This window comes from Oncorhynchus nerka, linkage group LG26, assembly GCF_034236695.1.
Source record: "Oncorhynchus nerka isolate Pitt River linkage group LG26, Oner_Uvic_2.0, whole genome shotgun sequence".
NCBI classification, from domain to species: Eukaryota; Metazoa; Chordata; class Actinopteri; order Salmoniformes; family Salmonidae; genus Oncorhynchus; species Oncorhynchus nerka.
In genome coordinates this window covers 42,021,345-42,033,580 of record NC_088421.1, presented here as the reverse complement: position 1 = coordinate 42,033,580, position 12,236 = coordinate 42,021,345, and the positions used below count along the sequence as shown (strand labels likewise).

Here is a 12,236-nt window from a genome sequence, read left to right as displayed (position 1 = left end):
TCTGCTTTAATGAGGAAAACATTTACTTACTATGAGTGTCTGCTTTAATGAGGAAAACATTTACTTACTATGAGTGTCTGCTTTAACGAATCACATGTAAATGTCTGAAAAAGGGAGGCTCTTTGAAGTGACCGGTGGTTCTATGTGGCACACTTTCTTCTCAAAGAACCATTTTCTTGAAGAGGGTTTTTCCCTTCTTTCTTCACTGTCTGAATGGTAGCAAATAACCTTGCTAGCTAATGTTGTGGAAAGAGGAGGGTTGGGGTCAGGTCAGGGGGTCAGGTCAGGGGGAGGGCTGGCTACAGGCCACAACAAAGGTTGTAACTTTGGGCTTGGAGGCTCATAGTGTGTGTAACCTAACGTAGCAGGTGTAAAATAAATACCCGAGCGGGGTCCACACATCCATTTTTCAGGGGGAAAGCAAGCTAGGTTGAAGATACTGTATCAATGAAAATCGCATACTTCCGGTTGTTTCCGACCTCGCTGAGGTTGGAGTGTGTCCAAGCTTTATTTTTGTGCAGAGGAAGAAGAACACTGTCAATGGACAATGTACTTTGACTTGAAAATACTTTTTTATAATCACAATCAGCACCTTTTGAAGTGTAGCCTTTATCAAGGTGCTTGGGAAGCTAACACAAGTCTTCAGGTCTCAGGCAAGGTTTCTCATCACTCAAGCATTATTTAACGAACCCCGCTACACATCCGTAGTTATGGGTTGTGTTCATTAGGACACGCAACAGAAAAATGTATTCAAAAATGTTCTGCAACTGAAAATCCAGGTAGTCCCTTGCTCCCAGATGGTTTTCTTCCGTTTGGTGCCTTATGAGCACAACCATGGTCTCTCCTCCTCTTTCTCTCCCCCCAGGCAGCACAGTTCAGCTGGGATCCAGAGACCGTGGGGATGATCCACGGGTCCTTCTTCTGGGGATACATCGTCACACAGATTCCCGGAGGTTTTATATGTCAAAAATATAAAGCTAACAAGTAAGTACATTTTAGGATACATTGTCACACAGATTCCTGGAGGTCTCATATGTCAAAAATATAAAGCTAACAAGTATGTACGTTTTAGCATGCTTTAGGACAAGGTATTCCTGTATTGATTATTTGATTTCCTTATTGTATGTCAATACCTTTTTTCCTCAAACGTGTCGAGGTCAACTTTTTACTACTAGATTCATTTGACTAAAGTATACATTATATTTGACTAAAATATACATTATAGTTGACCTAAGTATACATTATATTTGACTAAAATATACATTCTATTTTACTAGAGTATACATTATATTTGACTAAAGTATACATTCTATTTTACAAAAATGTACATTATATTTTACTAGAGTAAACATATTTGACTAAAGTATACGTTATATTTTACTAAACTATACTTTATATTTTACTAGAGTATACTTATATTTTACTAAAGTTGACATTATATTTACTAAAATATACATTATATTTTACTAAACTATACATTATATTTTACTAGAGTATACATTATATTTGACTAAAGTGTACATTATTTTGACTAAAATATACATTCTATTTTACTAGAGTATACATTATATTTGACTAAAGTATACTAAAATATACATTATACTATGGCTGCGGATGTTGCCTTAATCAAAAAGTTATGTATTCATTTTTACTAATGAAGTATAGATGGAGCCCTTATAGTCAAGGGTTTCCATCAGACATTTTGAACTGCTACAAAGGTTGGGACAGTCTCATCAATAACACCAAAGACATTTCTCTCAGGATTAATTACATGTTGATATCAGTCAAATGAAATGAAAACCAGCTCATTAATTGAAATCTTTATAGAATTTAAATATTTTATCTTCATAGAAAATATTTGCCAATAATTACTTCCTGAATTAAACTAAATTGAAAATGAATCTGACCCCTAATGGTCTCTATCGCTCTCAGTGGTTGAAATGGAGGCAGGTCTCTATAGCTCTCAGTGGTTGAAATGAAGGCTGGTCTCTATAGCTGTTTGTCTGGGTTCTATAGCTCAGTGGTTGAAATGAAGGCTGGTCTCTATAGCTCTCAGTGGTTGAAATGAAGGCTGGTTGTGTTTGTCTCTGACTGTTTCTGTCTTGGTGTGTTTCAGCGTGTTTGGCTTCGCCATAGTGGCCACATCCACTCTCAACATGCTGATTCCATCTGCTGCTCGTACACACTACAGCTGTGTCATACTAGTCAGGATATGCCAAGGCCTCGTCGAGGTACTTAGAGTGTATCTGTTTCTCTCACTCTATGTGTGTGTGTTATGTGTGTGTGTGTGTGCGTGTGTGTGTGCGTGTGTGTGTGTGTGTGTGTGTGTGTGTGTGTGTGTGTGTGTGTGTGTGTGTGTGTGTGTGTGTGTGTGTGTGTGTGTGTGCGTGCGTGTGCGTGAGTGTGCGTGCGTGCGTGTGTTGAATATTATGTTTGGATATTTACTGTGTGCATCACTTCATTACTTCCCTATAGGGCGTATCTTACCCAGCATGCCATGGGATCTGGGCCAAATGGGCCCCGCCTCTAGAGAGAAGTCGACTGGCCACAACAGCATTCTGTGGTAAGATACTAAAACAAATGGATTTAAACATCCTCTCACGCTCTCCCTCCCCTTTTCTCTCTCTTAATAAACCACACAATGAATGAATGAATTTCCCCCCGGGGATAATAAAGACTACTCTACTCATTACTGGATCCAACCATTTGTGATGTTACTTGATGTTCTTGTCATGAGAGTAGCTAAGATGTGCTTATAAACAACCTCAACATTATAGTAAAGTTCCTATTGGTAACATCCCAAATAAATCTAGTGCAGCACATTGTCTTCCTACATACTGTATGCATGCATTCCACAGGAGGTTGGTGGCACCTTCATTGGGGAGGATGGGTTCGTGGTAATGGCTGGAGTGGAATGGGATGGAATGGTATCAAATACATGCCATTCCATTCGCTCCATTCCAGCCTTTATTATGAGCCGTCCTCCATTGATGCATTCTCAGCTGCAGGGAGTGTATGTAGCCCTTTACACTCCAGGGTCCAGGTATGAGATCAAAATGGCAGATTTGGTCACTGATAAGAGCTTAAATTTGAGGCACTTTCAAATGATGCTTTTACCTAAACCAGATGGAGATTTGTAATGGACAGTTGTTGGATTGTAGTGGATCGTTGTTGGATTGTAATGGATCGTTGTTGGATTGTAATGGATCGTTGTTGGATTGTAATGGATCGTTGTTGGATTGTAATGGATCGTTGTTGGATTGTAATGGATCGTTGTTGGATTGTAATGGATCGTTGTTGGATTGTAATGGATCGTTGTTGGATTGTAGTGGATCGTTGTTGGATTGTAATGGATCGTTGTTGGATTGTAATGGATCGTTGTTGGATTGTAGTGGACCGTTGTTGGATTGTAATGTAATGGACCGTTGTTGTAGTGGATTTGTAATTGGGATTGTAGTGGATCGTTGTTGGATTGTAGTGGATCGTTGTTGGATTGTAATGGATCGTTGTTGGATTGTAGTGGATCGTTGTTGGATTGTAGTGGATCGTTGTTGGATTGTAGTGGATCGTTGTTGGATTGTAGTGGAATTGGACATTGTAGTGGATCGTTGTTGGATTGTAGTGGATCGTTGTTGGATTGTAATGGACCGTTGTTGTAATGGATTGTAGTGGACCGTTGTTGGATTGTAATGGTTGACCGTTGTTGGATTTGTAATGGACAGTTGTTGGATTGTAGTGGATCGTTGTTGGATTGTAATGGACCGTTGTTGGATTGTAATGGATCGTTGTTGGATTGTAGTGGACCGTTGTTGGATTGTAATGGACCGTTGTTGGATTGTAATGGATCGTTGTTGGATTGTAATGGATCGTTGTTGGATTGTAGTGGACCGTTGTTGGATTGTAGTGGACCGTTGTTGGATTGTAATGGATCGTTGTTGGATTGTAGTGGATCGTTGTTGGATTGTAATGGATCGTTGTTGGATTGTAGTGGACCGTTGTTGGATTGTAGTGGACCGTTGTTGGATTGTAATGGATCGTTGTTGGATTGTAATGGATCGTTGTTGGATTGTAGTGGACCGTTGTTGGATTGTAGTGGACCGTTGTTGGATTGTAATGGATCGTTGTTGGATTGTAATGGATCGTTGTTGGATTGTAGTGGACCGTTGTTGGATTGTAGTGGACCGTTGTTGGATTGTAATGGATCGTTGTTGGATTGTAATGGATCGTTGTTGGATTGTAATGGATCGTTGTTGGATTGTAGTGGATCGTTGTTGGATTGTAATGGATCGTTGTTGGATTGTAATGGATCGTTGTTGGATTGTAGTGGATCGTTGTTGGATTGTAGTGGATCGTTGTTGGATTGTAGTGGATCATTGTTGGATTGTAGTGGATCGTTGTTGGATTGTAATGGATCGTTGTTGGATTGTAATGGATCGTTGTTGGATTGTAATGGATCGTTGTTGGATTGTAATGGATCGTTGTTGGATTGTAGTGGATCGTTGTTGGATTGTAATGGATCGTTGTTGGATTGTAATGAATCGTTGTTGGATTGTAATGGACCGTTGTTGGATTGTAGTGGACCGTTGTTGGATTGTAGTGGATCGTTGTTGGATTGTAATGGATCGTTGTTGGATTGTAATGGACCGTTGTTGGATTGTAGTGGATCGTTGTTGGATTGGATTGTAGTGGATCGTTGTTGGATTGTAGTGGATCGTTGTTGGATTGTAGTGGATCGTTGTTGGATTGTAATGGATCGTTGTTGGATTGTAGTGGATCGTTGTTGGATTGTAATGGATCGTTGTTGGATTGTAATGGATCGTTGTTGGATTGTAATTGATCGTTGTTGGATTGTAGTGGATCGTTGTTGGATTGTAGTGGACCGTTGTTGGATTGTAGTGGATCGTTGTTGGATTGTAATGGATCGTTGTTGGATTGTAATGGATCGTTGTTGGATTGTAATGGATCGTTGTTGGATTGTAGTGGATTGTTGTTGGATTGTAATGGATCGTTGTTGGATTGTAGTGGATCGTTGTTGGATTGTAATGGATCGTTGTTGGATTGTAATTGATCGTTGTTGGATTGTAGTGGATCGTTGTTGGATTGCATAAACATCAACAGCAATTGTGTGATGGTGGGGATTTTTATTTATTTCACCTTTATTTAACCAGGTAGGCAGGTTGAGAACAAGTTCTCATTTACAATTGCGACCTGGCCAAGATAAAGCAAAGCAGTTTGACACATACAACAACACCGTTACACATGGAGTAAAACAAACATACAGTCAATAATACAGTAGAAAAATAAGTCTATATACAATGTGAGCAAATGAGGTGAGATGAGGGAGGTAAAGGCAAAAAAGGCCTTGGTGGCGAAGTAAATACAATATATCAAGTAAAACACTGGAATGGTAGATTTGCAGTGAAAGAATGTGCAAAGTAGAAATAGAAATAATGGGGTGCAAAGGAGCAAAATAAATAAATAAATACAGTAGGGAAAGAGGTAGTTGTTTGGGCTAAATTATAGATGGGCTATGTACAGGTGCAGTAATCTGAGCTGCTCTGACAGCTGGTGCTTAAAGCTAGTGAGGGAGATAAGTGTTTCCAGTTTCAGAGATTTTTGTAGTTCGTTCCAATCATTGGCAGCAGAGAACTGGAAGGAGGGACCAGAGAGATATACCTGCTGGAGCGTGTGCTACAGGTGGGTTCTGCTAAGGTGACCAGTGCGCTGAGATAAGGGGGACTTTACCTAGCAGGGTCTTGTAGATGACCTGGAGCCAATGGGTTTGGCGACGAGTATGAAGCGAAGGCCAGCCAACGAGAGCGTACAGGTCGCAGTGGTGGGTAGTATATGGGGCTTTGGTGACAAAACGGATGGCACTGTGATAGACTGCATCCAATTTATTAAGTAGGGTATTGGAGACTATATTGTAAATTACATCGCCGAAGTCGAGGATCGGTAGGATGGTCAGTTTTACGAGGGTATGTTTGGCAGCATGAGTGAAGGATGCTTTGTTGCGAAATAGGAAGCCAATTCTAGATTTAACTTTGGATTGGAGATGTTTGATGTGAGTCTGGAAGGAGAGTTTACAGTCTAACCAGACACCTAGGTATTTGTAGTTGTCCACATATTCTAAGTCAGAACCGTCCAGAGTAGTGATGCTGGACGGGTGGGCAGGTGCAGGCAGCGATCGGTTGAAGAGCATGCATTTAGTTTTACTTGTATTTAAGAGCAGTTGGAGGCCAGTGAAGGAGAGCTGTATGGCATTGAAGCTCGTCTGGAGGGTTGTTAACACAGTATCCAACGAAGGGCCAGAAGTATACAGAACAGTGTCATCTGCGTAGAGGTGAACCAGAGACTCACCAGCAGCAAGAGTGACATCATTGATGTATACAGAGAAGAGAGTTGGCCCGAGAATTGAACCCTGTGGCACCCCCATAGAGACTGGCAGAGGCCCAGACAACAGGCCCTCCGATTTGACACACTGAACTCTATCAGAGAAGTAGTTGGTGAAACAACCGAGGCAATCATTTGAGAGACCAAGGCTATCGAGTCTGCCGATGAGGATGTGGTGATTGACAGAGTCGAAAGCCTTGGCCAGGTCAATGAATACGGCTGCACAGTATTGTTTCTTATCGATGGCGGTTAAGATATCGTTTAGGATCTTGAGCGTGGCTGAGGTGCACCCATAACCAGCTCTGAAACCAGATTGCATAGTGGAGAAGGTGCGGTGGGATTCGAAATGGTCGGTGATCTGTTTGTTGACTTGGCTTTCGAAGACCTTAGAAAGGCAGGTTAGGATAGATATAGGTCTGTAGCAGTTTGGGTCAAGAGTGTGTCCCCCCTCTGAAGAGGGGGATGACCGCAGCTGCTTTCCAATCTTTGGGAATCTCAGACGACACGAAAGAGAGATTGAACAGGCTAGTAATAGGGGTTGCAACAATTTCGGCAGATCATTTTTAGAAAGAAAGGGTCCAGATTTTCTAGCCCGGCTGATTTGTAGGGATCCAGATTTTGCAGCTCTTTCAGAACATCAGCTGACTGGATTTGGGAGAAGGAGAAATGGGTAAGGCTTGGGCAGGTTGCTGTGGGGGGTGCATTGCTGTTGACCGGGGTAGGGGTAGCCAGGTGGAAAGCATGGCCAGCCGTAGAAAAATGCTTATTGAAATTCTCAATTATAGTGGATTTATCGGTGGTGACAGTTTCCTATCCTCAGTGCAGTGGGCAGCTGGGAGGAGGTGTTCTTATTCTCCATGGACTTTACAGTGTCCCAGAACTGTTTTGAGTTTGTGTTGCAGCAAGCAAATTTCTGCTTGAAAAAGCTAGCCTTGGCTTTTCTAACTGCCTGTGTATATTGGTTTCTAACTTCACTGAAAAGTTGCATATCACGGGGGCTGTTTAATGCTAATGCAGAACGCTACAGGGTGTTATTGTGTTGGTTAAGGGCAGTCAGGTCTGGAGAGAACCAAGGGCTATATCTGTTCCTGGTTGTAAATTTCTTGAATGGGGCATGGTTATTTAAGATGGTGAGGAAGGCATTTAAAAAAAATAACCAGGTATCCTCTACTGACGGGATGAGGTCAATATCCCCCCAGGATACCCCGGCCAGGTCGATTAGAAAGGCCTGCTCGCTGAAGTGTTTCAGGGAGCGTTTGACAGTGATGAGTGGAGGTCGTTTGACCACTGACCCATTACGGATGCAGGCAATGAGGCAGTGATCGCTGAGATCTTGGTTGAAGACAGCAGAGGTGTATTTAGAGGGCAAGTTGGTTAGGATGATATCTGTGAGGGTGCCCGTGTTTACGGCTTTGGGGTGGTACCTGGTAGGTTCATTGATAATTTGTGTGAGATTGAGGGCATCAAGCTTAGATTGTAGGAGGGCTGGGGTGTTAAGCATGTCCCAGTTTAGGTCACCTAGCAGCACGAGCTCTGAAGATAGATGGGGGGCAATCAGTTCACATATGCAAATGCAGGGATTTGTTCCAAATAAAATGTTTCACCTAGCCCAAATTTTGCATGAATATTCTTATTATGTCACTGAATGTATCCAGCATATTTCCAGATTCTATTATTGACAAATGCTGTGAAAAGTCCAGTAAATGTAAATATCAACAGTAATGTATTTGCTTGGATTGTATCCTCACCTTTGTTCTGTTTTCCCTTTCAACTGCTACCATGGTTATGCTTTTTAAATGTCTTCTCTTTCCACTGCTACCATGGTTATGCTTTTTAAATGTCTTCTCTTTCAACTGCTACCATGGTTATGCTTTTTAAATGTCTTCTCTTTCAACTGCTACCATGGTTATGCTTTTTAAATGTCTTCCCTTTCAACTGCTACCATGGTTATGCTTTTTAAATGTCTTCTCTTTCAACTGCTACCATGGTTATGCTTTTTAAATGTCTTCTCTTTCAACTGCTACCATGGTTATGCTTTTTAAATGTCTTCTCTTTCCACTGCTACCATGGTTATGCTTTTTAAATGTCTTCTCTTTCAACTGCTACCATGGTTATGCTTTTTAAATGTCTTCTCTTTCAACTGCTACCATGGTTATGCTTTTTAAATGTCTTCTCTTTCAACTGCTACCATGGTTATGCTTTTTAAATGTCTTCTCTTAGAAACATTTCTGTTTGTCCCTGTCCACATACAGTATGTAACGGGTTATAACTGTAATGCTGTGAATCAGTGAGGGGAGGACGGCTCATAATAATGTCTGGAACGGAGCGAATGGAATGGCATCAAACACATGGAAACCATATGTTTGATGTATTTGATACCATTCCACCGATTCCGCTCCAGCCATTACCATGAGCCCATCCTCCCCAATTAAGGTGCCACCAACCTCCTGTGCTGTTACTTTTCATAGACATTGACAATGAACAGGACTTGTCAATGTGTAAACATTAGTGAAGCCTCCTTATCAGTTTAGGAGGCAGTGTAATCTTTTCTAGCAAAGAGCTAATTAACTGTTCTTACTGTAAGTTAATTGTTTCCCTCCACAGTTAGTTGGCTAGGTTAACTAGTTAGTTAGTTAGTTAGTTAGTTAGTTCGTTCATTAGTTAGTTAGTTGGCTAGGTTAGTTCATTAGCTTGCTAGCTAATCTCGAAACCCAGAACCAAATATTGCGTGAGCTAGCTAGCTATTGCTACTGACTTTGATTGTGGGTGCTGAGGTGTTCAGATCTGACCTGACGGAGGCATTACACAACAACAATAGAAACACCATATTTCTGTGTCTTGCTCTTTCTTTGTGTCACAGGTTCCTATGCGGGAGCTGTGGTGGCCATGCCTCTTGCTGGGGTGTTGGTTCAGTATGTAGGGTGGCCTTCAGTCTTCTACGTCTATGGTGAGTAAAACCAACCGGGCAGTACCGAGTTTAACTGTCTCATCACCATACAGGTCCCCTAAGATAAACCCCAGCAAGCTTAGCCTAGTGGTTAGAGCGTTGGACTAGTAACCGGAAGGTTGCAAGTTCAAATCCCAGAGCTGACAAGGTACAAATCTGTCGTTCTGCCCCTGAACAGGCAGTTAACCCACTGTTCCTTGGCTGTTCTTAACTGACTTGCCTAGTTAAATAAAGGTAAAACACAAAAACAGCTGCCTACTGCCCATGACCCAGTGTTGGTATCCCAGACTATTGAAAGTGGTATGCTGACTACTCAGTTAGCCAGTGCTAGCCTCCTTTGGGGAGCTAGCGATATAGCACCAGTTCATAGGAAGAGAGCGGTAGAGACATGGGTCTTGCTGAGCTTGCTGGGTATTTTTTCTGTGACAATGACATCCAAACTGACACAATTTATGTTATTGCAAACGTGTCATCACTGTAGTGTACTGTAGAGACCATTCTCCCTACCCTACCTTTCTCCCTACTCCACCCTTCTCATTTCCTACCCTTCTCTCCCCTCTTTACCTCTCTTCCACTCTCCTCCTCTCTCTCTGCTCTCTCTCTCCATTTGACCTCTCTCCTCTCTCACGCCTCTTTAACTCTACCTCTCTCCTCCTCTCTCTCCCCCTTTACCTCTCTACCTCTCTCCTCCTTTCTCTCTCCTCTTTACCTCTCTACCTCTCTCCTCCTCTCTCTCTCCTCTTTACCTCTCTACCTCTCTCCTCCTCTCTCTCTCCTCTTTACCTCTCTACCTCTCTCCTCCTCTCTCTCTCCTCTTTACCTCTCTACCTCTCTCCTCCTCTCTCTCTCTCCTCTTTACCTCTCTACCTCTCTCCTCCTCTCTCTCTCCCCTCTTTACCTCTCTTCCACTCTCCTCCTCTCTCTCTGCTCTCTCTCTCCTCTTTACCTCTCTACCTCTCTCCTCCTCTTTACCTCTCTACCTCTCTTCTCCTCTCTCTCCCCTCTTTACCTCTCTACCTCTCTCCTCCTCTCTCTCCCCCTTTACCTCTCCTCTTCTCTCTCTCCTCTTTACCTCTCTACCTCTCCTCCTCTCTCCCCTCTTTACCTCTCTACCTCTCTCCTCCTTTCTCTCTCCTCTTTACCTCTCTACCTCTCTCTCCTCTCTCTCCCCTTTACCTCTCTCTACCTCTACCTCTCTCCTCCTTTCTCTCTCCTCTTTACCTCTCTACCTCTCTCCTCCTCTCTCTCCCCCTTTACCTCTCTACCTCTCTACCTCTCTCCTCCTCTCTCTCTCCTCTTTACCTCTCTACCTCTCTTCTCCTCTCTCTCCCCCTTTACCTCTCTACCTCTCTTCTCCTCTCTCTCCCCTTTACCTCTCTACCTCTCTCCTCCTCTCTCTCCCCCTTTACCTCTCTACCTCTCTCCTCCTCTCTCTCCCCTTTACCTCTCTACCTCTCTCCTCCTCTCTCTCCCCACTTTACCTTTCTACCTCTCTCATCCTTTCTCTCCCCCTTTACCTCTCTACCTCTCTCCTCCTCTCTCTCCCCCTTTACCTCTCTACCTCTCTCCTCCTCTCTCTCCCCCTTTACCTCTCTACCTCTCTCCTCCTCTCTCTCCCCCTTTACCTCTCTACCTCTCTCCTCCTCTCTCTCCCCACTTTACCTCTCTACCTCTCTCCTCCTCTCTCTCCCCCTTTACCTCTCTACCTCTCTCCTCCTCTCTCTCCCCACTTTACCTCTCTACCTCTCTCATCCTTTCTCTCTCCTTTCTCTCTCCTCTTTACATCTACTTCTCTCCTCCTTCTCCTCTTTACATCTCTTCCTCTTTCCTCCTCTCTCCTCTCTCTCTCCTCTTTATCTCTCTACCTCTGTCATCCTCTCTCTCCCCCTTTACCTCTCACCTCCTCTCTCTCCCTCTCCCTCCCTCCCTCTCCCAGGCAGTTTTGGGATAGCATGGTATCTCTTCTGGATCCTGGTGTCGTATGAAAGCCCGGCAGCCCACCCCACTATCACCCCTGAGGAGAGGAAGTACATTGAGGAAGCCATCGGAGAGTCAGCAGGTTTTGCCAATCCTCTACAGGTAATCACAAAGACGCATGAAACATTTTATTTCAAATAAACTGCACTGTCTCTCACACACACACTCCACCACTTTTCTTTTTGCTTGTGACTTGTGCACACACACACACACACACACACACACACACACACACACACACACACACACACACACACACACGCACACACACACACACACACACACACACACACACACACACACAAACACCACATCCCTCTATAATTTCACTTTTTTGCTGTGTGAGGGCTGGTGAGGACTGTGAGCACAACCATCTCTCATTCCTCCTTGTTGCAGAAATTCAAAACCCCGTGGAGAGCATTCTTCACGTCCATGCCGGTGTACGCCATTATCGTAGCCAACTTCTGCAGGAGCTGGACTTTCTACCTGCTTCTCATCAGCCAGCCGGCCTACTTTGAGGAAGTGTTTGGCTTTGAGATCAGCAAGGTGATACAGTTTTAATTATGAATTAACCCCTATCCCCCATCCCCTAGCCCCTATCCCCAGCTCAGCCCCTATCCCAAAGCGTAGCCTCTAGCCCCTAGCTTCTATCCCCTATCCCATAGCCTATCCCCTAGCCTCTATCCCCTAGCCTAGCCCCTATCCACTAGCCTAGCCTCTATCCCCTATCCCCTAGCCTAGCCCCTATCCCCTATCCCCTAGCCTAGCCCCTATCCCCTACCCTAGCCCCTAATCCCTAGCCCCTATCCTCTAGCCTAGCCCCTATCCCCTATCCCCTAGCCTAGCCCCTATCCCCTATCCCCTAGCCTAGCCCCTATCCCCTACCCTAGCCCCTAACCCCTAGCCCCTATCCTCTAGC

General features: G+C 43.8%; 1 protein-coding gene across 1 annotated transcript; it reads left to right on the top strand.

The window, feature by feature from the left end:
* The first annotated feature begins 338 nt into the window (after nucleotides 1-338).
* LOC115115659 (vesicular glutamate transporter 1-like) lies at nucleotides 339-11,878 on the top strand. The gene is made up of 6 exons (XM_065010968.1): nucleotides 339-984; nucleotides 2,117-2,231; nucleotides 2,476-2,563; nucleotides 9,254-9,340; nucleotides 11,277-11,419; nucleotides 11,714-11,878. Exons 1-6 carry the CDS (start codon nucleotides 902-904, stop codon nucleotides 11,876-11,878), a joined length of 681 nt encoding a protein of 226 aa, XP_064867040.1. The 5' UTR covers nucleotides 339-901.
* The last annotated feature ends 358 nt before the right edge of the window (nucleotides 11,879-12,236 follow it).

Bases quoted from the DNA above. Each gene is read 5' to 3' on its own strand.
- LOC115115659 (XM_065010968.1), top strand. From the start codon at position 902: ATGATCCACGGGTCCTTCTTCTGGGGATACATCGTCACACAGATTCCC. The intron at 985-2,116 runs GTAAGTACATTT...GGTGTGTTTCAG, and splicing joins CAAAAATATAAAGCTAACAA to CGTGTTTGGCTTCGCCATAG. The intron at 11,420-11,713 runs GTAATCACAAAG...TCCTTGTTGCAG, and splicing joins GTTTTGCCAATCCTCTACAG to AAATTCAAAACCCCGTGGAG.